The sequence below is a fragment of the Buteo buteo genome, chromosome 5, assembly GCF_964188355.1.
Source record: "Buteo buteo chromosome 5, bButBut1.hap1.1, whole genome shotgun sequence".
Lineage (NCBI taxonomy): Eukaryota > Metazoa > Chordata > Aves > Accipitriformes > Accipitridae > Buteo > Buteo buteo.
In genome coordinates this window covers 14,637,321-14,664,788 of record NC_134175.1, presented here as the reverse complement: position 1 = coordinate 14,664,788, position 27,468 = coordinate 14,637,321, and the positions used below count along the sequence as shown (strand labels likewise).

The window sequence follows — 27,468 nt, the reverse complement described above, 5'->3', positions numbered from 1 at the left end:
AAATGTAGTGACATTTTTATGTCTTACTACAATTAAGTAATACTTAAATAATTCTATCATTGGGCATATGTGTGTAAAATTTCCTAGATGGAATCTGAAACCTTTCTTCCATGAAAAATGAATAGTGCTAAAAGACATCTGCTCTTCTCTAAGTCAGGCAAAAATTCTGCTTGGACTCCTTTAGAAGTAAAATCATCACCAATAAAAGCATTTTCTTTCTATCTTTTGTGCTGCAAGCTCTTTTTCCCACCTTAGAACTCAATTCTACAATCCAGAGCACAGCTCTTTTGCAATAGAATTACTGAATCATGCCAATATTTGTGTTACGATGGGAGTAAGTTACTGGAATGTGTTTTTTTATGTAGATTTTCTGCGAGGAGGGAGAGATGGAAATAGTCTAGTTTTGGAAACCATTTAAATTGCATGCAAAACCGGACCAAACAGGTGAGAGATCACATTTTAGAAACCCAAAGAGTTAAGCTAAAGATCTCCTTGTCAATTCTAGATACATTAATTTTCATTTCAATTTAAAAATATACAAATAAAGGACAAATAGCCCAGGCTGCTTTTTTTTTTTTTTTTTTTGAGGAAAAACAAAATAAAAAAGGGGGAAAGCAAACCGACCACACATAACCGACAGTTACAAATCAGCTCCTCTGTGGTAGAAGTTCATATGTACACATTTACTCTGCAGTAAATGCAATTCCTTTTTTGTTGTACTTCATTGTACTTCATTCCCTTGGTAGTTTGAGCTACTGAAGAACAGCTGACGTTATAACTAGCTTTGATACAGCAACTCATTTTAGGCTGTGAAAGCTATGGTCTCAGCTCAGGAATGCTTTTTAATTCTAAAAGCTCACATTTTAGTATGCTTCTGTTCAGGGGTGTTCTTAATCAGCTACCAGGGTGCGTTCCTAGATTGCCCATGCAAACGTTCACCACCTCTGACACTGTTAATGTTCTCCATTGCAGTTAACGCCAAATGTTGTTTCTAAGCCCATACTCTGAATACATAAACATGGATGCTCTTCAGAACAAAGACTTTATTTTCCTGAAGACATTGGTCTTTCAATCATAGTGTTCAAACTGGCTATCTCTTAGTTTTTCCTTCTGAATTTGTAAGAAACCACATATACTATTAAAAATGTTTATGCTGTTCCTTAGCAAGGAAAGAATAGAGGAAAAAAGAAGTAAAAAAATTACCCAATGCGCTTTTTGCTGATAAATACTTTTGTGTGCAGACAACAGACACTGGGCTAAGTCTCAGCTGGTATAAATTAGTGTTACTCCATCAACCTCAATTTCCTTTCCTAAGCTCACAATACTGCTATTTTAAAAAAGTGTGTGTGTGCAGAGAAGTGACAGGAAATATTCCCATGGACCCTGGTGGGAAGTCTCCTGTGGAACCAGCATTTTAACGATGTTTTAAGCAGCTATGTAAGAGGGAAGGACACAAGGCCATTGTGTGTTTTATGTGGAGCTGGCCTTTGAGCCTCGCACAGCCTAGGGCTAGGCTTCTTTCTCCTTCTCCTAAAAAGAGTATCCTTCTCCACTCTACTTTAAGAATTTCCTTGGACTTTTTGCTTTGTGGAGATGCAGAAGAGCATATAAACGGGTGTAAACCATAGCTAGCATTTAACATTTCTCCCTGTTTGTTCCCACAAAGGTCATGTTCTTGGCATTCAGAGACTGTCACTTTCGTCACCCCCCACACATTGCTAGCTAGGAGACCGCAGACTAATTTCTACCTCCGGGGCCACCACTGCTTAGCCAAAAGTTGCCAACAACAAAGTCATCAGAGCTGTCTTGCAGCAGCCGTCATGCTGAGCAGAGGACAGGACCTAGCCACAAGGAGGGGCAGCTCAGCAAGCAACCGGCACCCTGCGAGAAGATGGAGAGTGAGCCAGAGACTTGTACATTCCTACCCACACACAGAAACTAGCCCTCCTTCCCCTCCTCTCGCTTCCCCTTGTGGCTTTAGTCAGGTGATCTAGCCATCAGCAAGACAAAGATAATTGAAATTAAAGGCCTCATCAGGCCATGGTGAAAGCACCCAAGTAGATGTCTGTAGCATGCCTATAAATTGATCAACTTGAGCACAATGCTTGAAAAAAGTCCAAACTCTCTAGGGGCTGCCTCCAAGTTTTCTGGAACAATTCATCTCTACAGAAAAAATTTAGTGCAATGTTAAACATTGGCCATATTGGTTGAGACCCAGTACAGCCACTTGCGTCCTTAAAGCAGGATGTCGGTACAGATAAGAAAATTCCCACCTCTACCTATTCTATGCATAATGGTGAAGTTGTGACCAGGAGTCACACCAAAAGGCATTCAGAGGCTTCAAAACACTCAGCAAGAACAAAATACTTAAAAGTACTTGGAAAGAGACTCAGGAAAACTTAACCCCAATGTGATGCAAAACAAACCAATGAATAAACCAAAATCTCCAAAGCATAAACTCAGTCATCCTCAGGAATATCCTTTCCATGTGTGACATGGGAGAGAAGGAAATTAATACATTTCTCAGGGCTAGACTAAGACTTAACTGTAAGCTGAGCAATCATTTGTATACTCTTCCCTGGTGTCTTTATAGTCCCAGGAGAAAGGACTTTGCTGCAGACCCGCTACAGGTTGGTGCTCATGACCCTCACTTCCATGCTGAGCTTCACGGGTGAGAGTGACCGTGGGATGTGAGGTGAGATTTCTTACTGGTCCCAGCTGAATTTGGAGCTCCCTGTCGCTGCCTGTCCTTGCTGTGCCCTCGCTAAACAGCTAAACGAAGACAGTGGATCAAACATCCCCTTAAACATTCACCGAGGGAGATTTAGACATATTTGCCCAGAGGAGGCACGAGTTGAATTTAAAGTGCTGTTTTAAGCTAATTTTGTTGAGAAAGTAAAGTGGTTGTGTGAACATTGCTATTTTAAGCCCAGGCAAAGTCAGTCAGGGTGTAAATAAAAGAACTGCCCACATGGGGTTTGCACTGGTTTAACTTCAGTTGGTAGAAAAATCAATGCAAGGACAACTATTCCAGCCTCTTTGGGTAGACAAGGTTAAGGACTTACCCTTCTTGTCATAGCATTAAGCAGCTTAGAAAAAGCTTTAGATTTCCTCAGAAGTACACCATTGACAAGAGTAAACCCAATTTTAATAAATAACTGAATAATAAACCCAGAAGTTGAGTGGAATTTGGGAAGATCCTCCACAACGTGATCTCTGAAACATGCTGGCTGTTGTAACTGTATCAGCCTACTGTTATTCCCCTAAGGAAAGGCTGACTGAAATCATCACCCAGCTGGTTAATAAGGCAGGCATGCTGCTGTAGAGTGAAGAGCGTATATTTTTGGGGAATGAAGTCGGTGGTTGAACTCCTACTATCAACTAAGCACTCCATCTAACAGACCAAGCACACAACAGGTACCTGCAAATAGCAAAGCCCTGAAATCAGTCTTTCCACCGACTTCTACAAATGTAAATTCAGGCCTAAAGCAGATAATCACTAACTTCAATGCCTTTAAAATCATCCATTACATTTTAAATGTTGATTTTAGTCTCCAGGGTATCTACAAAGATAGTAATTACTTACTAGAGCTGTATGAACATTTTGGCAATACATATTAAATACATTTAGAATGCCTCTATAGGATTAAATTGTTGATGGAAAAGTACTCTAAAAATTTTTGGTCGTTTTTTTTCACCAAAAAATAGCCCATATTAGAAATACTGAATAGATTTTATTTCAGCTTGTATTTTAGGTTTCTAGAAATGACCTTTCAGAACTTTTACATAATTAATTTCCAAGTGAAGCCATTTGACTCCACTCAACAATGAAAAGCAAAATGGAAAAGAAAGAGGAAATGTTCTTTCAACTTTTCATTTACCTACAATCTAACTTTTTGGTATTCTTAGGTATGTGGTAATTTTTACTCAAAATGGAAAACACATAATTTTTATATTTTCTGATAGTAAGAAATATGAAATACTTCAAGTACCAAACATCTAAAGACAACTTTTAAAAATTAGAAGACGTTCAGTTTTAGAAGAGTTTCCAAAACACTAATTTTGAAAGAAATTGTAACAATTTTTGGACAGCTACCATTTAGTATTTAGCACTACAGATAAGCCTACAACCCTGCAGTCTGAGACATTATGTTCATTATCCATAGTAATAGCTACAGAAATTTTTGAAAACAAACTCATGGAGTTTGACATTTCTTGCTTTCAACAATCTTTTTGGCAATCTTCAGTCTTTATGTATATTAACACATGCAGTGTTAGTTAACATATTAATACTAACACATGTAAATGCATATAAACATTTTTTTTTGGTTATAATTACTTTCATCAACACTGTTGAATTCCATTCTGCTCTAGAGATTTTTATATCTATCCCTCCCTTTTTGGGGGCTATAAGATAATATTACAGGGAGTAGAAATAATGACTTCTGAAAACCTCCACCATCCTTATCTCTTATAATTATCAGTCACTACCAGAAAGGAAGGGGGGAGAATCATACAACTTATACATGGCTTAGTTCATTTTTAGGGTAACTTTGCACAGGTGACTTTGCTCTATTTTCATGTCTGCATATTTATACACACTAAAAAGTGAAATACTGACTTTAACAATAAAAATAAAAAAATAAAACAAATCAGCAAAACCAATGCTGTTAAATGGACAGAGTGAAGATTTTACCCCATCTTTTCTCCTCCTGCCTATCAGATATTAAGCAATCTATAAGATGGAAATGATGCAAAGTGGAAAGGAAGGAAGAAAAACAGATGGAAAAAAACCCGCAAGAGATGCTCTAGGTCCAAGAGACCTCAAAAGCGGTTTCCACCCACCATGGTGACTCATGACCTGCCCGGCAGCCTCCATACTGACATTCTGCAGATAGTTGTGGCAGCGTTCCTTGTGCTCCTCCAGCGAACTGCGCTGTTTGTAGCTCCGGCCACAGTAGTTGCACTTGTGAGGCTTCCCCACTGCGGAAAGAACGAGAGCATCAGGTCAAATCCACTGCAATGCACTTTTGCTATCAAAAAAAAAAAATCACACCTTTGCAACAAACAACTCTTGCAATGGAAAGACACCTAAGAAAGGTTACTCAAGTCCCAGACCTTTTTTCCCAGCCCCATTTTCCCACCGCACACACCTCCTCCCACCCGCTGGGTACTTCGCCCCATCCGTTTTTCACTCTAACACGTTGTATCAGCAGAAGGAAAAAGAGGCGGACTTGTTGGTCGCAAAGCAAATAAACAGATGATGAGGGGAAAACAAACCAAACAGCTGAATCACACCTCAGCACTGCCTGTGTGTCACCAAGTCTCGTGGGAAAGAAACTTCTGAGACATTTTGCCCATGGCATGAACAGTTGCCTTCACAAAAAAGAGCTGCCCCAGTGGCCTAATTCTGCTCCCAACAACTGTGGGGAAACCCATTACGTGGCCCAGAGGAGTTCTTTCATTGAGAAAACTTTGCCAAAATTACTAAGGGAAGGTTGGAAAATAAAAGACAACAGAAAGTAACTTTCGTAACAGCACTGTTACATGCCAGAACTGAGCTGCCACCAGTAATGCACAGGACCAGATAATATTAAAATGTATATAATATAAATATATATATATATATAAAATATAAAAGGCCATGTACAATGAAAATCAAGCTAGATGAACACAAGATGTTAACTCCAAATTTTAAATTTTTATTTTTTTTTGGTTTCACTCAGCAGCATTATGAACAAATGGCAAATGCTTCTTAATACATGCAAAACCTGGCACCAGATTCTCATAAAGTATATCCTTTTCGTAGCATGTCATTAAGAAACCACAAGAATAGCCTAACCCAAGGCCAGAAAGCTAGCCAGAAATGTATTTTGCCAAGCCATGCTAATAAAGGCTTTTAATATAATTTAAACTTGTAGAACATGAACATTTTTATTCTTTAATAACTAAAGAGCTATTAAGTCAGTACTGCAAGTCTAGTAAAACACCATCAGCTGTGATTTTCAGAGCTGGCTGAGGGATGGGGAAGGTCAAACTTCTTCCAGAGTTTTGGAAATCTTAGGTAAGAATTTTAGTTTCCAGCCAAAGAAATTGAGAACATCCTCTGTTGGATAATATCCAGGTTTCTATTGGGTTTGTCCCAATATTGAAAGCTTTTCATGGTCATTTACTTAAAGAAATCCAAGCTGTACTAACTGCAGCCAAAATGCACTGTCACCACTGGGATGGGAAAATGCAGGGAGGACACTTGTAGCCAACAAGAACCTGGGCAGAGGGCTCCTTGTGTTAGGGCTGAAGCCCTAAACACAAAAGACCCAGAGTCAGGGAAATTCTCTGGGGCGTTTTCAGGACTAGCACATACCCCAGTGTGTGCCCCACACCACCCATATGATGGAAGATGAAAAAGCCTGAGCCTCTGGTACTAGAGCTGGTCAAAAAGTTTCAAATGTTTTTGTCTCAGAAAAAAGGGATTTGATTAAATGAACACACTTGCAGAAAGTTTCTGTTTTTCTCAAAAAGTTTGTGTGTGCAGTTCAGTGACACAACCCAGTTTTCCACCAGGGAAAAAAGAAAAGCTGCTTTTAATAAGCATCCAAAGCACGGATTTATTTATCTTTATTTAGAGATAAGGCTTATCCTCGGGAAAGTATTGTGTCTTGGACCAAACAGTTGTTGTGGTCTTTATTTTATTTTGCTCTCTGGCTTACGCTGTTGCCATAACTGGTGCTGGTACTGGAAGTCTCAGCAGAGGCCAAGCGTGAGGCTCATTATCATTCCCAGAGTAATTGCCCTTGATGTGAATGATCTGGATCAAGCCTCAGCTCTTAAACATAAACCAGCCATCTCATTCTGGAAGCACCTTTAGGAAAACGCACTGGTGCCTCCCTAAGATGGAAAGACTTATCAGCACCATTAGAATGCTTCATCATGCATCTAAATGGTGTCAATGTCTGTCACTCTGACACCTCTATTAGAAGCTAACTTGGTATCTAATAAAAAAAAATCCAACACAATTGAAGGGATTAAGTTCACCAAGCTGAAGCCGGCCTGAGTTAGCCCACCCGGTTTGGCTACACCAGGTTATCAAGCAACTTAGATAAACTGTAAGACACAAGGGAAAGGGATGATTGCTTTCAGCTATTCAAGAGACAGCTACAAATCATTAAATATATTATCATTTAGCACAGAGAAACATATTCTGCTACAAGCTCACAGCACAAAAAAAAAAATTTTTTTACAATCAAAAAAGTTTATATTACACCTCTTCAAATGGTTGCTCCCTGCATTGCAACAATTTCAGAAACTATTCACACACAAGGCTGAGCTTTTCCAATGATATCTAGAATAGTCAGCTACCCAAATTCCATCAAATTTCAAGGCTCATAGAGGCGATAAAAGCTAATGATAAAGGCATGATTTCTACAGGCAATATGGGATTTGAGGAACGTAACTCCCCAAGGAAAGAAATACTCCAGCACACACGCTCCTTCCTCTGGGGAGGAGATAAGAGAATAAACAACATGTGACAAATGTTAGTCGTGTTGCCTAATATGCAACTGGAAGCTGCTCCGGCACAACCATGGAGAACAAAGTTTGTGAGCTCCAGTTGAGTAGGATCAAATACAACTCCCTTGGGTTCATTTCCAAATTCTGTCCCCCCGCTCGACAGATGAAATCACATCATAGCCCCAGATGTGTAAAATCTGATTTATACTATAAAATTACACAAAGTGACTGTGACTTGGATTGCAGCGCAATTGGTCAAGTCAGACCACAGTAGAATCAGTTCTCATAGCAGCAGTTTGTGTCACCAGCAATTCTCACAACCTGTTTGGTAAGAGGTGCAGCTAGCCAAGGTAGCAGTTATGGTCTGGATTTTAGAAACCTTGTCGTTGTGACAAACGTCTAGTCATTGAAATAGCTGCAAATTTCCCCTCATATTCTCAAAGTAACTAATGACAAAAAATATGTATATTTGTGGACATGAACGTTGCCAGTGGGTGCACATTTTTACATATTTCATATTACCCAATAGAAAGCTGTAAAAGTCTATTAGAGAATTAAATTCCGGTGATCTCCTCAACAGCATACTTTGTTCCACATAACAAACCACCATATGAAAACACATGACTGCCAAGAGAGATTTCAGCCTTTATCAAATACTGTATAGCAGGTGAACATTAATAGTCAAAATGTACCCCCAGAACACGTGGCTTGCACTACTGGGCACAAGCAGTCTTGGTCTATAGGCCATTGACTTGAAGGCAAGGAGTTCAACACTGCTATAGCCTACCAAAACCCTCTCCAAGCCCCTACTAAATGCAGCTCTTTCCACCACAGAGCCATTTCCACTGTAAAGCCACTTAAGTTTAGCTCAGCTTGCTTGGTATGAAGCTGCCTTCTCCGAGATCCCCACTGAATACCATGGTACACGGACACCACATTTGACATTGTATGTAACCACAGCTGCCAATGGTAGCAGCACCCAAGAAAAGTCAGTTTGGAAATCCCTGGTTTGTGGTAATTATTCCTTTATCACGTTTTCAGGGTAAGCAATCAGATAAAAAATTACCATCACTCATTCTCATAGAAGTGACACAATACAGTGAATGCAAACAAGCCCAAAATCTTGAGAAATCTTCTATCTGTTGTTGAACTGGGAAAGACCAAGGCACTGGGCAAACCCCAGCGGCCATACCTATGAAACAGCTAACTTGGAGAACATAAAAAAAACACTTTATATTTCTTACTGAAATGTCAGAATTTCCACGCATTTAAGCTCAGATTCATAGAGATGACAATGTGGCACAGAAAACCCACAGTGGAGTCTCAGCCTCAAGTGGAAAATATTATGACAGTCACAGTGAAAAAGACATTTAAATTTGAAGTACAATTTTTACCATGAAACAGGTAAACTGCTTGTCGAAATTCATAGAGAAACAGAGTTTGCTTGTGAAATTAAAATGCTCATGTGGAGGGAGGAGGGGGAAGAGGAAGAGGACATAAAAGGCAAGGTGTTTCTGAGTTAGGAATACTTTTGAGTCCTGTGGGTGAACTTTGATAGCTGAGAAGTCTGCGTGCAGTGACAATGAGATGGTGTAACTCTAAGGTCAATATTCAAGACAGAAAGCAGACTTGGGCCTAGGGAAACTTCTTTAAAGTCATAAAAAAAGGTCAGTGAAAGAGAAAGAGCCCGTAAGGCATTCATACAGTATTTTCTTCTCAAAAGAGATGGGAGTGCATAGCAGAATATAAAGTAAGTCAAAGGGAAATAACAAGGCATCCCAGGTAATACCTTGCCATAAGCATATAACATGAGAAAGGCTTATAGAACAGGTTAAGAGCAACAATACACTTCGCTGAGCTAAAATCCTGCCTCCATTAAGACCAATGACAAAACATGCACCAGCTTCAGCAGTCAGGATTAACTACTCCCACATTTCCCTGTCTCGGGTACCACATTCTCCTCTGCAGCAGCGCAGATCAGAACTCCTTCCCATCCACCTGCCCACATCCTGAGTCCCTGCAACAGCTTAACTGCTAACACAACTAGCTTATACAGGAAGGGGCATTACTACGGCCGTGTGGCATACGTCAGCCCAATCAAGGGACTAGAGACTTTGCACTGAGCTTTGTATCAGACTTTTATTATTTTTGCATTATTGCCCCATCAGGCCCTTGGAAGGGAAGCCAGCCAAGATTTCTGAACTAAGTGGACACCTGACGTAGCTACTTTTGGTCTGAAGAAGTCCCTCTGATAGCAGCACACCAAGCATGACTTATTTCTGTAAAATCTGAACTCCCACCCTAGCACCCCAGAGCTGGAGGAAACCCCAGTACTCTCTAACTGAAGCTTTTCTGAAGCAGCATTGAAGAAGTTAAAATGGTCTTTTGGGCTGATACTTATACCTGTCAGCGAGATTGCAGAATTGTCTGTCACAATGATAACCAGTATTAATTCATTATTTCTTCTTTCTTCCCTAAAACTGAAAGCTGCTTGGGAGAGGGGAGCTGTTCTGCAGTTACATAGTGCCTACCTACCCCAAAGCAGCCCTTTGCCTTGAATGGCACTTAACGACAGTAAGATCAGTTTTAATGCAGAGGTAGGAAATATGATTAAAGTGCTGGGCTGGGACTAGGGAGTGTAGGGTTCAACTCTTAGTTATACTACAAATTTTGTGACTGCAGGCAAGTTATTCTGATTTCCTGTGCTTCAATTATTCATACGTATGATTAAGGTAATAATTCCCTTCTTCACAGCATGTAAATGAATTCATGCACTTTGTGAGATGCACAGAGGCTAATTTGGTGAAGCTCACACAAGTAGGTAGACACAGAAAAATGCGGCCCATATCTCTACTGAGAAATTAAGGACTTAATACACTGTGATTTTATTAGATAAGGGAGTGAACATTAAAGAGCGGGAGGAGATATTCAGGGTGGCGCAGAGTAGAGGATCAAGCAGGAATAAGAAAATCAAACCAGAAAAAAAATAGGTGGCATATGAGGCAATTTGCAGGCATGGTGTCCCTTCAGGTTGTGAAACGATCAGCCCAAGGGAATGTAAAATGCCCCTGAGCTTAGTGACATTTAACACTACACAGGACAAAAAACCAGAGTGTGCAATAGTCACAAAAAGGTAGATATAATAGCTACTGTGGTCCTTCCCACCTCCAGCTTCCCCCAGCTGAGAAAACAATTGTCAGAGCCAGGGAGGTCCAAGGCAGTGCCGAGGTTTCGGCAGGAGGGCTGAGGCTGCACAGAGGCAACACGCAGTCCCTCCAGTTCGCTACTGTAATTAAACAGTGCACTTTAGCTTTTCTAGAGCTGCCTAACTCAAAGCTTCACACACAAAAATATTTACATGAATAATAGACCCCTGAACAAATTAATCACAAAAAACCCTAAAGCGAGACCTAAGCCCATGCTGGCTCTGAGCAGCACGTAGCTTTGCAAAGGAAACTGCCTCCCACTCTGCTGCTGTATCTCGCTGCTGTGCTTAATGACTGTAAATGTGTTCATTGAAATTCATGGGAGCTCTTTGATTTGTTGCCTTTTTTTTTTTGCCTGGGAGATTACACACACACACACACAAACAAATCGGTATATACCGGAGTTCAGAAATAACAGCAAGTCCCATAGCTAACCTGAGATTGTCAAAGACAACCTGCATGCAAAAGTCACGACGTGTAAATACCTGAAATAAATGCTGCTAGAACACACAAACACACAGGCTTGTGACACGCAGTGTCAAGTACCTCCACTTCTGAGCACCCAACCTGTGACATCTTAAAGCAGTCTGATTTTCAGAAAGAACCAAATCTCTAATCACATTATGAAAACTTTGCCCTTAATCTTTTAATGCTTGCCAGTCCAAGCAGAGACAGCAATACCTGGGGTACATTTCATGGGATGCCAATACGTTTCTGGACCTCATGGATTTCTGATGTGTCCCTTCTGCTAGCACTTTTTAGATTATGGTATTTTGGGCCAAGTATTAGGGTTCATGATGTCATGTGGTAAAGAACAGGTTTGCTAGATCATATGGAAGAGGAGACCATACAGCTAGATCTGTGCTTAAAAAGGTTTCTGGACACTCTGGACACCTCAAAAGGTTCAAAAACCAAAATGCAGCATTACAATAGGAGAAGCCTACATACATGCCACTAAGCAACTAGTACTTTCTTGACTTGGAGCTTGATATAGAGCTGTTGGCTCACTTCATGACCTCGTGGCCCAATGCCTCTTAGTAAAGGTTATTATCAATTGCCTATTGATACATGTGTGGCTGTTCAACATTTTATTGATACATGTGTGGATGTTCAACATTTTGTGAGCCTCCCAGCAAATGAAAAATGGCTCATCCTGCCTTTTTTGCACAGCAGCAATCAATGATAAGTTATTTCTGTCGACAACTACCATGTACTATTACAGTAGCCCTATAGAGCTAGCAGTGAAACACCACTAGATACTCATGGTACATCAGCATGCAGTAAAACAATGGCAAAACATTGCACCTACAACACCCTTTGTTTTCTAGACACACCTGCCTTTCCTATAAATATCTCCAGGGCACAAACCAGCAGCTTGACACCTGCATCTACCTGCCAGTTGTTTACGGTATCGTAAAATAAGCAGCTAGCAGTGAAATACTGTACTAGTGTTCAGTCCTCCCTTGATCTTCTGTGGCAAGCACTATTAAACATCAGATTATATACAAACTCCAAAGACTTCATCCATGCTACATTTTGGCTAGAACGGACCACAAAAACATGCGCATGCACATGTGGAAAACAAGTAAATACTCTAGTCAGGACAAACTTTCAAGCATCTATACCTTCTCTACATAAAAAAACATGGGTCAGACTCTGGTGTAAATCAGTATACGTTAGTGCTCATGTACAAGAGTTAAGGGGTTGGGCTCCTTATTTGTACCTTCAAGGTGGTTCTGTCAGAAGCCTTTTATTACTTTAGTAGTTTATTACTATTTCTCTTGCAGCTACTGGTGGCTCTATTATTTAAGCTGATTCATCAGATTGTGTTTATTTATTAACTGATCTGCAGGATTTTACAGATAAAACAATGTTCCAATCTGCCACAAGGGTTATAAATAAGTAGGTGGCATTTTTGTGCCAGAAGTTTAAGAAACAAACAAACAAACTCCCGTTTCATTGGCACAGTCACAGAATTACTGAAATGTCCCTAACCATCCAGGACTCCTGCCACAGTCTCTCAGCACCCATTAGATAATTAAAACCAGAAAAGCAAGAATATTACACCCCATTTTCTTCCTTAGCAGCACAGAAGACAAACAGTTCACTTTGTAGGTTTGTATTTTGTATCTATGTATGTGTGAAAAACAAAGAAAAAGACACATGTCTACGTGAAACCATGCAAATAAATTACGTAGTAAATCAATGAAAACACAGATAAGGACATTAACATTGTATTTAGTTCTGAAAAAGATGAAATCCACAGATATTTGCTCCAATTCCGTGTCCCAAGAAACATACTGCAACAGACAGAAGATCTCCTCATATATTTCTATTGGCTTACATTTATTTCCTTCAACATAAGAGCTTCAAAGCTGGCAAATGGCACTCGACACTCATTTTTAGTTTATATTAATGGCAATGGAGCTCTCAGATCCCCCCGTATATATCTGAAAATCTCAAGTGCAAATGTTCTGCGCTTGCACTGTGAGGCCACTGAGCTGGGTGCACTGTGCTTGTCCCATACCAACACGTCCCAGTCCTTAGGCACCCCTGGCACTGGTGGGGTTCCTAGGGATTTTACACTGACTCTGAAACGGTTAAATACTATTAAAAAGGGACTCTGTTTAAATAGCACTCTGGTGGCGAGATAAACTAACAAAATCCAGGATGTCCACAAAATAACTGGGTGTTTTATCACCTGGCCAGTTTCAAAATTGCTTAAAGGCAGCCACGTTTATGGCAACTTACTTTTAAACAGAGAGAGGCCCTGCAATGAATACAAGAGAGGGGACTTTGGAAAGGAGCCTCCTCCCTGCAATGCCTCTGCACTATCTGGATGTGGGTGGGAACCGGCTTAAAACAGAGGTTAAACCTTAACTGTATGTACTGGCTTTGTACTTTCCACTCCACTTCAGACCTTTAACATTATATTAAAGTCTACTTGATAAGTGGAGCGTTAATTGGTTCACTATGACAAACCTTCCAAAATATGCTCGTCGGCTTCTCTTCATTTTAACCCTGCTCCTGGGACACACTGAGTAGTAAAACCAAAAACAAGTTTAGGTCAGTCTGTTGTTCTCTGCCCTGTCCGCTCCCCATCAGTGCCACAGCTCAGCAGGAATTTAAGGAGGTGACTGGAGATGCACAGGTCATTGCAAGCCGAGCTCTGACTGCAGGCAGAGAGGAGCAGCTCACTCATGCAGCACAGGGTGTGGGTACCTCAGTGGAGATCAGGAATGCTGCTGGACAAACACTCCCTTGAGAAGTGCTTTTGTTGTTTTGGGTTTTTTTTTCCCCGCTTTGGGTAAAACAAGTGTAGGTGTTGGGCCAGATTCACAGGCAGCATCAATACAAGTAATACCCTGAAGTCAATTTACAGCAGCTGCTTACAGTTTATACGTGCTGTCCCTCTGCATATCTTGCAGAAGCCCTTTAGCATTACAAAGCCAACAGAATCTGAGTTATTTGAAGCAAGCAGTGGCAAACATAGTAGTATTTTATAATATATAAACAAATACTATATTTTATACTATATAAACAAAAGGAGACAGACAGAATACATGACATCTAACTTGCACTGTAGCATTAGATAGCTTTCTTCTGCTTAAAATCACTGAACAAGCCCTTAACTCTAGCTCTTTTCTTTCCAGCCTGTGGCAATGAGTTCCACCGTTCCACCTACATGCTCCTGCACAAGAAAAAGCACTTCTTTTAGCACCTGGCACCTTTCAATTTAATGTCTCATATTAGGAGATAGGAAGAATGAGCTCCAGTTTCCCTTCACGTAAGTTTTCCCTTTTCTTGTCGCTGTCAGAAACAAAGTTTTGGAAACAGACTATTAACAGCAAGCTGTCATGAAGATAATAGCGACACAGAAAGGAATAATATTGACAGCTCCTCTTCTTTTCCCAACCACTGAAGTTGGGAGTTTTCATTTATTTTGATCAAGGCCAGCAGTGAAGGAAACCTTGCTTCTAAAAACAGGTCAGGCTGTGAAGCTAATGGGCTCCTTTGGGACATGCAAATTTTTATTCATACTTCCCTTACTGCCCAAGAACCAGTGCGGCCCATGCCTTTGTGTTACCCTGGTAAAGATCTGCTGTTCAAGCATGTGGTTTTGTCCTGTCTTGCACAGATGTCAAATGAGGTCAAACAGAAAAAGAGCTGACTGACTCCTTTTACCTAGGCAGTTTTCCTATCTCCTCCTGTTGCTCTCTGCCTGACAACCTATATATTTACCACCAGCGTTACAGAGGAACTGGAAATAAGGGTGGGACTTTTCTCAAGCAGACAGTGCTAAGCCAAGCTGTGCTGCGTACTTTAGAAAACCTCATATGCGAAAGGCTCCTCCAGGGTAAGGCTTTTTGGGCCAGCTCACTGCTCCCAAATGCTCTTCCCAACACCCAAAGCATTTACTCCAGCTTCGTCAAGGCAAATGAATCTGCTGCCACCAGGGCTGGACAGACACCTCCTTTTCCCACCACACTTGTCACCAACACTTGTGGTCTTCACTGCTCCACATTCAAAGTTAGCCACAGTACTTGGCAAGGGAAGTCAGGACCATTTTGTATGAAAACAATTCTTAGCACTGCAAAAATTAACAGTAAAGATATCTTTTAAAGGATGATAGGATCCTTTAACTCTCAGAGATATTAATCTGGAATACTGGACAGTTTCTGTTCTTCTACATCAAGGGTCTATGTCTAACATTGAAGCTACATTAATCTTTTCTGAGTAATACAATTCAGCAATTCCTGTTAGCCTCAATATCTTTCCTAGCTGTATTTTTTTTGTAACACAAAAAATAAATAATGACAGTTCCAGAGCACTTCCTAAACCCCAGGATTTTTTAGGTTTGCTCAGTGAAGAGAATGAGAAGGGGGGAGAGAGGAAAGATTTGAGGGTTTAGGATGTTTCTTTTTTGGTGCGATTAGTTTTGCACTACAAGCCCTGGATAGACTCAGAAACCGTTATCATGGCTGAAAGGGAGGCAGACAAAATGAAAGGAAATTAAATATGGGTGTGAAATTAAACCAAAAGGAAGAAAAAGAAAAGAAGGGAAGAAAAAGCAACTGCTTGGGCTGTAAGTAAAGTAAAGACAGAAAAGCTAGAGAACACAAAACAGAGTGCTCTAAACATCCACAAGTACTTTAAAAAGGTTTCCTGTAAAAACAGGGAATTTAGGAAACTCTGAACGTACTTAACTGCATTCTTTGACAGAAAAACACCCTAACAAAAATTCATATTGAAGGTTCCACTAGGCTATTAAAAAGAGGTGATTTCTCTGACAGATCTGAATCAAGAGTGAAAGAGTGTAAAACTTCTCACTTCTTGATACCTGGGAGAAGGAAAAAAAATATCTCTTTTTCTCATTTTCTTACATCTATTTCTGTGTGTGTGTGTGTGTGTGTGTGTGTGTGTGTGGAGACAGTCTTGTAACTGAATCAGCAGGCAGGGATTTAGGACATCTGGGTTCATTCCTATCTGTGACACTGATGTCTTCAATGCCTTTGACAAGTCCCTTTTTGTCTGTACCGTAGGTTCATCCTCTGCAGAAGGTGGTTGGGCAGTAAACCTTGCTGTCTTCTTGTCTTGGGATTGAACAATCTGAGGAATTACTGTCTCTTGGTATGAGTTATATTACCCGACACAAAATGGTCCTTTCCCTTCTTTTCACCAATGGTGTGATCCTATGCAAGTGTCATGGTTTAACCCCAACCAGCAACTAAGCACCACGCAGCTGCTTACTCACTCCCCCCCCCCTTCATCCAGTGGGATGGGGGAGAAAATTGGGAAAAGAAATAAAACTCGTGGGTTGAGATAAGAACGGTTTAATAGAACAGAAAAGAAGAAACTAATAACGATAATGATAACACTAATGAAATGACAACAGTAGTAATAAAAGGATTGGAACGTACAAATGATGCGCAGGGCAATTGCTCACCACCCACTGATCGACACCCAGTTAGTCCCCAAGCAGCAATCCCCCTGCTCCCACTCCCCCCAGTTTATATACTAAATATGACGTCCCATGGTATGGAATACCCCGTTGGCCACTTTGGGTCAGCTGCCCTGGCTGTGTCCCCTCCCAACTTCTTGTGCCCCTCCAGCTTTCTCGCTGGCTGGGCATGAGAAGCTGAAAAATCCTTGACTTTAGACTAAACATTACTTAGCAACAACTGAAAACATCAGTGTTATCAACATTCTTCTCATACTGAACTCAAAACATAGCACTGTACCAGCTACTAGGAAGACAGTTAACTCTATCCCAGCTGAAACCAGGACAGCAAGGGACTGTATACGAGCCAGGTCAAACTTGTCCTGGACTTCATGCTGATCAAAGCAGAAATCTCATGCATCTTAACCAAAACTGTACTTGCAATCTCCTGAAGTTGGCTCATCATTAGCCCTTGGGACAAACTCATTGCTTCTAGAAGACTAATGATATGAACTTAATGGATACATTTTTCACAATATAGCTAACGTGGACATTTTACTGTGGGCATGTAAAAGTCAAACAAAGCACTTTTCCTGGTGGATGATCTATAATTTGAAGCCGAGCAGCTTCATTCCAACAAAACATGCCAAAAATCCATCCTTTCATGCTGCTCAATGGAAACATAGCTATGGATATCGAGACAGACCTGATCCTACAGCATTACCAACACCTGCACTTTCACCTGAAGTCAGATACAATACTATGCTTTCCTTCATCTCCAGCTCTGAGAGTCAAATGACCAAGGAGAAAAGTTAGCTTGCATGTTTTTATCACTTCCTCCCCACTCATGAAATAAATATTATAAGGTAAATTAAAAGGCCAATTTATTACCTTTCACTCTCCTAATTTGTAAGTGTCTATCATCTCAGGGATCCAGATTCATGATTTTTTAATTCCTGGGGTTAGAAACACATCAATAGCATAAACTCTGAGGAATCATGCCAATATCACTGGGTTTTTTTCAGATTAGTACAACTACAACTGATGTCAAAAGCTCAATCATTTTGTTCAAAAACACTTTCATGAACCACCTGTTTTCCTACTGGAAATTTTCCACTCTCCTGTTGTTTTAAGATCCAATGGTGTTAAGATGGCTTTTCTCCCTAAATGTGCTCTTACTTATGCCTTAAGTAATTTTGCTATTCCATCCTGCTGTTTTATAGGAAGAAAACTAATATTATATATGAATCACAGAATAAAGTGCCTCCTACAAAAGACATCACTCTATTAGGTGCACATTCTAAGTAGCACATTCACTGTGCATTTAATTTTCATTTACAGTATGTGCTCTATACCCAGTATGCTGCCTGTATCAGTTTTTGTTTTCATAACCTATTCCTGACACTTAACAAGAACTGGGAGTGCTGCTCCAGGATTTGGCAAGAAGGAACAGGTTGTGGATGAGCAGGTTTCTCTGACTCACCTACATGGATCAACAAGGAAAAATAAAAGGGAGAGGGTGGAGATTGCAAAGGGGAAAAAAAGAAAAAGGCTGAAAAAAACCACCAAAAACGAGAGAGAGAGGAGTGACGTGTTCCTTTGGATGCGGTGTGTAATGCAGCTGGCAGACTGCCTGCTCACAGTGCCACAGAGTTCCAGACATGCCAGTCCAGCTGACTCAGCTATTCGGAAGAAGGAAAGAGAAGGGAGAAATTTCACAAACTTTTCTGATATCCAAGAGACAGGGATCACTAGGCTCTCCTCGAGGATCTTTGAACCTGTCTTTCACACCAGGGACTCGAGTGGTGTCCCCAGAGAGGAATTAGAGAAAGATGCTCACAGGATAACCTTGTACAGAACTGCTTATGCAGTATCAAATCATGCCTCTGTGGTTGTTGGAAAATTCAGCAGCACAGCTTCATCCCACAAACCAGAAATGTCAGGCCTTTCCTGGCCAAGGCTAGCTGCTCTCAGACAAGCCACTGTCTCCAAGGAGACGAACAAAATGCATGCACATGAAGGGTATCCAAGTGAGAGAGTCTATGGACCATGTCACTTTTCTATATAAAAATTTCATCATCAGATTCTCAGCAGTGTATCCTTTGCATATGATTTATTTTCTAGGAAGAGATTGAAGCCCTTAAATAGTCTGGGCTCTGCCTACGTATGAGACCAGCTCTATCCCACGATACAGTACCATGCTGTAGACAGCTCATAACAGCCCTGGGTCCTGTTCAGCTGGTGGGAGACTCTGTGCTGTCCTAGACTTCCACTCCAAACTGAGAGGCAGGAGGAAAAAAAAACCTATTTCCCAGCAAAAGGAACAGAAACACAGGCTAACGCCCAGACTGTCAAAGCCCCTAATTCCCACCAAAATCAAGCAGACCTCAGTGCTCTTGAAGATAAGAGCCATAGTGAACTGGCCCCAAAATCAGCACTAGGATGAGTTTGTCTCAATTTTCCAGTCAGGATCCCTGCTACAGGCCCTCAACCATCTCAGAGCACATGACAACACCCACACCTGTCTCACTGGAAGGGAGGGAAAGGACATGTGCTTGGGGAGCACATTCCCCCATCCTTAATACAGAGTAGCTGGCTCTCTGGGCAGGAAGAGTCTCAGGGCAGCAGCAGCATCCCTGGGAACTCTGTTGCCTTACATTGAAAATCCTACTGAATTACACTGCCCAACTGATCCCTCACAGCGCTTCGCACAGAGGTACAGTGACTCTTGCATATTTAATACAAAAAGAACGAACAACCTTTAAGTAGAGGTGCTTTGCAGCATACAGATAACTGTGTGGTTGGGGAGCGTCCCAGCGAGGTGCTCTTTGTCAAAGTTTCAATAGGCAGGGCCTCAACACCATTTCTCCAGCTTCAGGAATGAAGATAGAGATCTTGACTCTCTGTTGCAAGGCAGGGAGGGAACTTGGGGCACCCTGTCTGAAATCAACACAGCACAGTTATGCAAAACATGTGTGCAACTGGCATCTCTTGTGTAATCCTGGCTGCAACGAACCTCTCTAACCACTCCAGAAAGGAAGGAGGGGCAGAGGGTGGAGAAAGTTCACACTTAGATCAAATAAAAAATGGGAAAATATCCAGAGAGCTTTAGTCAGGTAAAAACACAGTTCCCTCTCGTGGGAAACCTCCAGGACAAGTTTCCGTGAACTTCACACAGGGTTATAAATAGGAGGAAAGTCACACAGAGTTCAGTACAGGTTCACTGTAAAAAAATCTAGACACTCTCATTTTCCTTCTTGACTGATATCCATCAATATCTTAGCTGTAAGCCAATTCATAATTACAGGTTGCTGAGAGCTCAGGAGAATATATCAGTAGCAGCCTTCTGCAGCTCTGCTATGGTATGGTGTTAACTGCGTTATTTTTTTCCCCTTTAGTTTCTCTAGGCTTCCTTACCAGATGGCAAAAATACCTCTCTTACACCTTAAAGCACTTTTTTATATATATATATATATATATATATATATATATATATATATATAAAAAATGTCAGTGGTGGTTCTCCATTTTTGCACTGCCCCATAAAACAGCTGAGATAGCAGTGAAAGATGGCCTCAAACCACCGTTTGATTCCAAGCTCAAACTTTCTCAAGCTGAAAGGTTTCACAAACTCCTTCAAGAACTGACGAAGGCCAGCTCCAAATGCTGGATCTCCTTTCCTCAGAGACAATATGCAAAAGCTTTTTGCCCTTGAAAATAATTTTCTCAGGGGAGAGAAAAAAAAAAAAAGAAAAAAAAAAGTACTGTTTTCCTCCTTAGAGCTGCTGTGGTATTTTGCTGCTCAAACAGAGTATGTGAAGAAGTGGCCTTGCTTTTGCTGAGATGTGGCTTTGTCAAGTCAAAACCATGTTCTTGTCTCAAGTGCACGAGAAAGCTCTCAGTCACCTCTTGGATCTCTGTTCTGCAAAAACCACTGCAGCTACCTCAGAAGGCTACCTCTGGAGCAGGAGGACTCCTGATGCACTGCATCACATCCCTCAAGCTTATTCTAATGCAATGAAACACCCAGCTCCCAAAGACAGTCTGATGCCTGTGTTTACTGCTGCACCTTAAATTCTGGTTTTGTATGTACCTATGCCAACTCGAGCATAAAAATAGTGGATTTCTGAAACAATCCCTGATGACAAGGAAAACGAGGCCAAAAGAGGCCTCTGTAGTTTGAACTTAAAGGAGCAAAGGACTACACATCTTTAAATACCTAAGCTGCCAGACTCTCACCAGCCAGCCTGTCCATAGTAGTTCTGGTGCAGACAAGTGATTCACATGAAGCTACCTTGGTGCTTAGGTACCTGAATTTGCAAATTGGGTCTCTCAGGGTTTTTTCCTATTTCATTTTCCCACCACTGAAAAACGGATAACAACAAGGGAACAACACATACGCACTTCACACAGGCTTTGTGCTGATGAAACAGATAGGGTTCATAAAAGAAACAAGACACAAAAATTGCAGGCTAAGTAGTAAGTCCTTTAGCATTATTAATAATCACCTTACTATTGTGTCTAAGATAATCATGCCAGTATCAGGATATAATACCTCAGTGGTTATGGTAACAATACAAAGTTATTATTCCTTCCACTTTATAATTATCTCATTTCACTATTGCACAAAGGCTAAGTAAAACTAAGGAGATAACATGCAATGCTATGCAGCGGGGGCACCAGCAGCACTGGAATACTCTGCTGCGTACTTACATGATCTTCATTGCAGCAATATGCATGCACCTTGCAATCATTTGTGCATGCAGCCCTCTCACCATCACGACAAGGTTAAGAAGTACTCTTTATTCTGATTTCACTGACAGACAACTGAGGCAGAGATGAGGTTAAGGGGTCTGCATCTGTACTGGCCCATGTTTCCAAAGCATAAAATGACTTTGCAATTTAGATGCCTCATAAATGAGTGAATAAGAGTAGCAAAAAATTCAAAATTAGTAATAAAAATGAGAGATGAGAGGACTGGAAGATAGACAGACTAGAACAGAATCAGTGCCAGAGATATGACTACAGCCTATTGCAGTGTAAACTGAGCACAGGAATTACTCACGATAACAGAAGAAAGTGTTAGGAAGAGCAATAACATGCAGCAAAAGAAAAGATAGTTTAGGTTAAATACCAGGATGAGAGTCACAGCTTAAAAAGCAGATGGGAAGTGGAATTTTCTCCCTAGGGAGGCAATAGAAACAGTCTCTTCGGATGTTTAAAAAACAGGTTAGGCATGCTGTTTGGAAGGACTGCTTCTCTATATGCAGAAGTCTTATCACATTCATCTGCTTTTTTGATGCCAGTGAAATCCCACACAGAGCACTGTGGCAGAACAAAAGCCCAGAGGAAAAAAAGTCACTATCTTGTTTGCTCCTCCAAAGCAGGATAGCTGCCGTAAGAACTGGCATCACTCAACAGTGGAGAAGCATCTGTTTTCTTTCCAAACAGTAGGGCAGGACCAGGTGCTTTGTTCTGGTTCTATGTAGCCTGAGGCAATACAAAGAGGGACAGAATCTGGCTGATAATGCCAGGATGCTAACATGGAGGGGAGACAGAACACACACAGAAAACTGGATGTCAGCAGTCCTGTCCCAAACACACACTTCCATCTTTGCACAGGCATTCCATCAGGAAGAAAGGATCTGGTCAAAATTAATGAGGGATGATCCCATGTCAATCTTACACCATGATGATGCTGTCTAAACAAGGACCTTGGTACCCCTAAGTACTGTGGTGCTATCTGACTTTCTGCATGAGGTGACAGCAGGTTCAGGAGGTCTGAAGAAAGGAGTAAAGGACACCCCATCCCCTCCTTGTGAGCATCTTGTTGCATTGCAGAACTGAAATATGCCCTGGGGAAACTTTCCCTCATGGTGAAGCTGCAGTGTTGGGGTATTAGTACTCTTTCCCATTTTGGGGTGCAGGAACTCATGCCTTAAACACAAAACTCTTCCTTGCCAAGGGTCTGGAGACTTAACCTGACACAAAACACACAATTCTGCCATCCTGTCTCATTAAGGAGAGGAAACTTGGATGGTCAGGGAAAGGAGGAGCAACCTCCCTCCAGACCTGCTCTTCCCCTTCTCTCTGCTGAAGAACGGAGGACTTGCTGGCAGACCTGCAGGTGGCAGAGACATAGCAAGGCCATGTTCCACTCAGAGATATAGCAGGAGGCACAAGACATGTCTCACAGATGCCAGGATAAATCTTAGCACCTCCTAATCCTGCTGTGAACTGATATTTAGAACAAGGATACTGCCATGGTGTTGGTGTCTCTCATTGCTGGCAGACTGGGTGAGTCTTTCTCTATTCAGCCAATTTACATGCAGCCCCCAAGCACTAAAGGAAGAGGCCATCTCCTGCTTGCACTGGGGCACCACAAGAAGCAGGGAGCCGCACAGTGTCTGTTCCCCTGTCATCTCAAGCACACATGCTGGGGGCAGGGGAGAAGAAAAAAAAAAAAAGAAAAAAAATCCAGGAAAAAAGGGAAAAGCAGCTGATACCCAACTGATACCACAGCTGAGAGAGAGAGATATTCATGAGGCTGGTGTACAGCACATCTACCTTTGCTCGCCAGGACCACTTCTCCTGTTTCTCTGTCTTATCTGTCGGAAACAGATCTCCTGGGTTGAACAGTCAAAGATTGATCCATAACTACTGCAGATAAGAGGGAATCTTTATGGAATTTCAAGACTTTTAAAAGTCCAACAAGCAAAAAGTGAACACTTCTTGCTTTGGGTGAAACCATATCTTTTCACAAGTTCCCCTGAAAACAAAGCCCAAATGTAATTTTTCTGGAAAGATCATGATCCTACAGCATCTTTAAATCAAAGATGGTTTCTCAGTGATAATTACGCTCTGTAGAAATGGCTTAGCAAGACCAAGCTTGTATACTGAGATAATTCTGAGCACATAAAAGATGATCTTTTCATATCACTGATACTAATACTTGTTGCAGTAGTGCTCTGGAGGTAAAGAGGACCCCACCACTTCAAGGACCAGGTTCAGATGGGGCTTTAGTGAAGCATGGGATATAAGTTGGCTATACAGAGGATTACACTTTAAATAAGGATGCCTAGGGGATGAAAACCTGGCATACCAAACTCCTACCCTTGAACACATTTTGATCTTACCTTCCAAAAATACACATACAAACATTATGGAAAGCAAAATACCAAATATTTTAGACACTCTACAACACAGAATGAAGGCCTCTAGGTATTGGAAGCATTAATGAGAAAGCAGAGCTGCTGCACTATTGTGTACATGCTAATAACAGTTTGGAACCTGGAGTCCGATAAGAAAAACACAAAATGATTTTGTGACGAGGTTAATTCCACTGAGTTTAACTGAAACAGCATAAGAAAACCTGAGAGGAAGAACAGCTCTGCCTGATTAAATAGAGCTCTAAGTATCAGATCAACAGAATAAACGCCCACTGGCTCATCACAACTAAGGGAAGATGCTGTTTGCTAACCTATTTGCAAACCTGGGATTTGTATGCAAAATATTCCCTTGCCTTTTCATGTACTTGCTTCATTTTTCACAGATAGTATCCTACTTGTGAACAAGTAGGGTTTTTTTCCCCCATTCACAATGTGTTTGAGTCAGTCCAGCTCAGAGCATAATGAGAATTTCAGGTCCCTAGATTCTTCTAATTATGATGTTCCCATCCTCAAAAACATGGTTACAGAGTAGATACTGGGCCTTTGGAGAATGGAAATGGTAATAGTGGTAAAAGTCTCTTCAAGATGAAAAAAGCAGTTTAAAACATTGAGTCTTCATTATTTTAAATAACCATCCCTGCCACTGTTTCAGTAATTCTCACTGGCTTTTGACAGGCGAGACTTCATGCACAGCACTGTGCTTTTCCGCACTGTGCTTGTTCATCCAATTTTTCAGCTGGACCGAGACACTCAAAGGTGAAATGACTCTCCCAAACATGTATTGAGTCAGGCACATTGTCAGAATTAGGAACCAGGTTCCTTCTGCCTCTGAGCACAGTTGCATACACAGGTATCACTTGTCAGTTCTGCCAACAACAGCCATGCAATTGCAGGCGTGTAGGACATCTTGAATGGCTCACTACCACACAGGAGGAGCTGAGAAGAAAGTCCTTATGGAGAAGAAATGAGAAAGATAGACTTGCAAACCAAGAAACATAGAAAGAGTTACTAAACTACCTTTCCATGAACAGGGCATTTACCTTCTTAATTATACATGCCTTTTATGCACTGTACATAGTTTGCTAAGATTGTGCTTTTGGGAGTTTTTACCTAAGCCTTTCTTTTCAAAACAAATGCTTCACTGCTTTTCTTTTGCAAATAAAATGATACCACTAGTTCAGTGCTATTGGAGAGCTGGGCAGTAACAAACAATGTGCAGCAGCAATGCAGGAAGAAGAGGGGGAGGAAAAAGCAAATATTTGTTGAAAGCAGAAAAGGGAAAAAAGCATTTAGTAAACAGGAAAGAAGTAGCTTGGAAGCAAATTTTAAATTGTATTGTGAGGAAAAGCTGCTGTGACAGGAAAAAATAATGATCTGACTACCCGTTTTTAGGAAGAAATAAACTGTAAAACTGCTTTTAGATATGAATAACACTTAGGTACTGCCACAGTACAGGAACGTGATTGAAGTTGCCAAGATAAAGAGAAAAATCAGGAAATTCCAGAATTAAGGTTGCTTGAGAAGGCTTCATGTGGCCAGTTTGTGTGTATGCATGATGAGACAGTCTTTTAATCACAAAGATCACAAAACAATCTTCCCACAGGACCATCCTTGCTTAGTGCAAAGGATGGATGGATGGTTCTCACTTAATCAAAACTTATTCCGTGTTTTGTTTTCACCTTAGCAGGTGATCCTATTCTGCATTTATGGCTTACTGCCCAAGCCCTGCTCTGGAAACTAATGCACTGATGTTTTCTATGGGCTCTTCTAGATTGCTCATCATTGCAGCTTTGACTTTTTTAAGAACTATCAAAGCATTTATGTTTACAATAGCATTACAAGGGGAGGGCTGACTTGGCTCCATTTTAGTCATAAGAGAAATTCATGTCAAAACATAACTGCTAATTTTATGTGTCCATTTGAGGATGCCTGGCTTTTCAGGGTAAAACTGCATCAGGTTGTACATCATATCTTTCAAAGCATGGAGGTCAACATCTAGGTGCTTTAACCATCAGATGGATCTGTCAGATCAACTGTCTTCCTTAAAACTTCTATTTTTTGTTCATTAATTGCCTACAGTAGAATTTGTCTCATCTGGTTTGTATCTGCCTTTGTCTCTGTGCAATTCTAGAGATGATGGAGAAGATGGACACGTCTCAAGGTGAGATAGCAGGTAATCTGTGACTGCCATCAGGAGATTAGCTTTGCCTGGATGTTTTCCTATTTCAAAACAGCAAAAGCTAGGCAAGGTGAAGCCAATCCCTGCTGGTTTGTCAAGTGCATGCTGCAGGAGGGGGCTATGACTTTTTGCCCCAGCCCTCCACAGCCTGTCCTTACACTCACGTCTTGGAAGCCCACTCAGGCACCTCTCCTGTATTATCTGTGTTGTGGGACTACGGAGTTAATTCTGAAAACAACATTCAAAGTCCTGTAAGTACCTCGAGGCTCATGCCCACTCTTAGTGTAATTCTGTGCATGAATCTCTCCCCAGGCATTATCCTACTGATGTCCTGAAGGCATCATTATATTCCCGAAATCAAAGAAGCTGCATGTGGGAGGAAAATATAGACACAAAGTTCACCAGAACTCTGTATGTCAGTAAAAGGTAAATAATCGCAGGAGTAAATCACTGCAAGATAAGTCCTTAATTATTTAGGGTTAAACAGCAGCAGCATTACAGATGTGAAGTAATATTTTGTTAACCACTCATTCTGGGAACACTTACATAGTAAGATATTATTCTGCACAAGGGGAAGCAATATGTGGATTGTGATGCTTAGAAACATTTTCAAGTAAATAGGAAATAACATTGGAAAGCACAAACAAAAAAATCCATCCAAAGGAAAAAAAAGTTGTCATAAATTAATTTTTTTGAAGTTAATAGTAGTTTCAGCTATTTCAAATATCTCTGAGATGCTTCTGCTAATTTCTGTTTGCAAGTACATTTCCTTATTTTTTCACCTTTCCTGTCTTACTGTATGAAAACCCTGCAGTAAGCACAGAAAAAATTGACTGACTGGCAGTAGTGAGAGGGTGTAACTGACTAAGTGGTGACACAAAGTGCTTTCAAATGCACAGATCAAACTAGCTGGGAGAAAAAAAAAAAAAAAAGATATAAAAACATTCTTCAATTCCTCTCTTGCATACTCTGTCTTCCATAAAAAAATGAGTAGTTTAAAACCTTCTTGGGAAGGAAAAAAGAGTGGGGTTTTTTGATTAATAGCACTCTCTTATTTAAGGAGGAAAAGGACATACAACATAAAAAAAGGAAATTGGTCTTGCATTCATGAAATCATGTGCCAGATTCTCAGCTGGTACAAAATAGCAGTACTTTCCTTGCTTAGGGGATGTAATTCCAAACTATATCAGCTGAGGATCTGATCTAAAGAGCTTTCCTCTTACAAATATAAAAACATATTCAGACTTGCCTCAATTTAGACTTTAAGTGTACCAGATTGAAACTCAATTTAAGTCTCATATTTCAAAGTAGTTTTCAACCTCTTCTTTCTATATTTTATCTGATATCCTCTTTTCTGGTCAGAAATAGCAGAAGATGTAAACATTCACAGAATCATAGAATCATTTAGGTTGGAAAGGACCTTTTATGAAGTTTACTAGATTTGCTATACCTTCAATGTCTACT

The 27,468-nt window shown here is 40.8% G+C and overlaps 1 protein-coding gene across 2 annotated transcripts in view; it reads right to left on the bottom strand.

Annotated features, from left to right (window-relative positions):
* The window catches only part of IKZF2 (IKAROS family zinc finger 2), a 111,757-nt gene that overhangs the window by 9,750 nt on the left and 74,539 nt on the right, over window positions 1-27,468 (bottom strand). For both annotated transcript variants that reach the window (XM_075027917.1, XM_075027918.1), the window contains one exon: window positions 4,846-4,983. In XM_075027917.1, coding sequence (XP_074884018.1) covers window positions 4,846-4,983 — 138 coding nt within the window. The remainder of the gene's footprint in view (window positions 1-4,845; window positions 4,984-27,468) is intronic.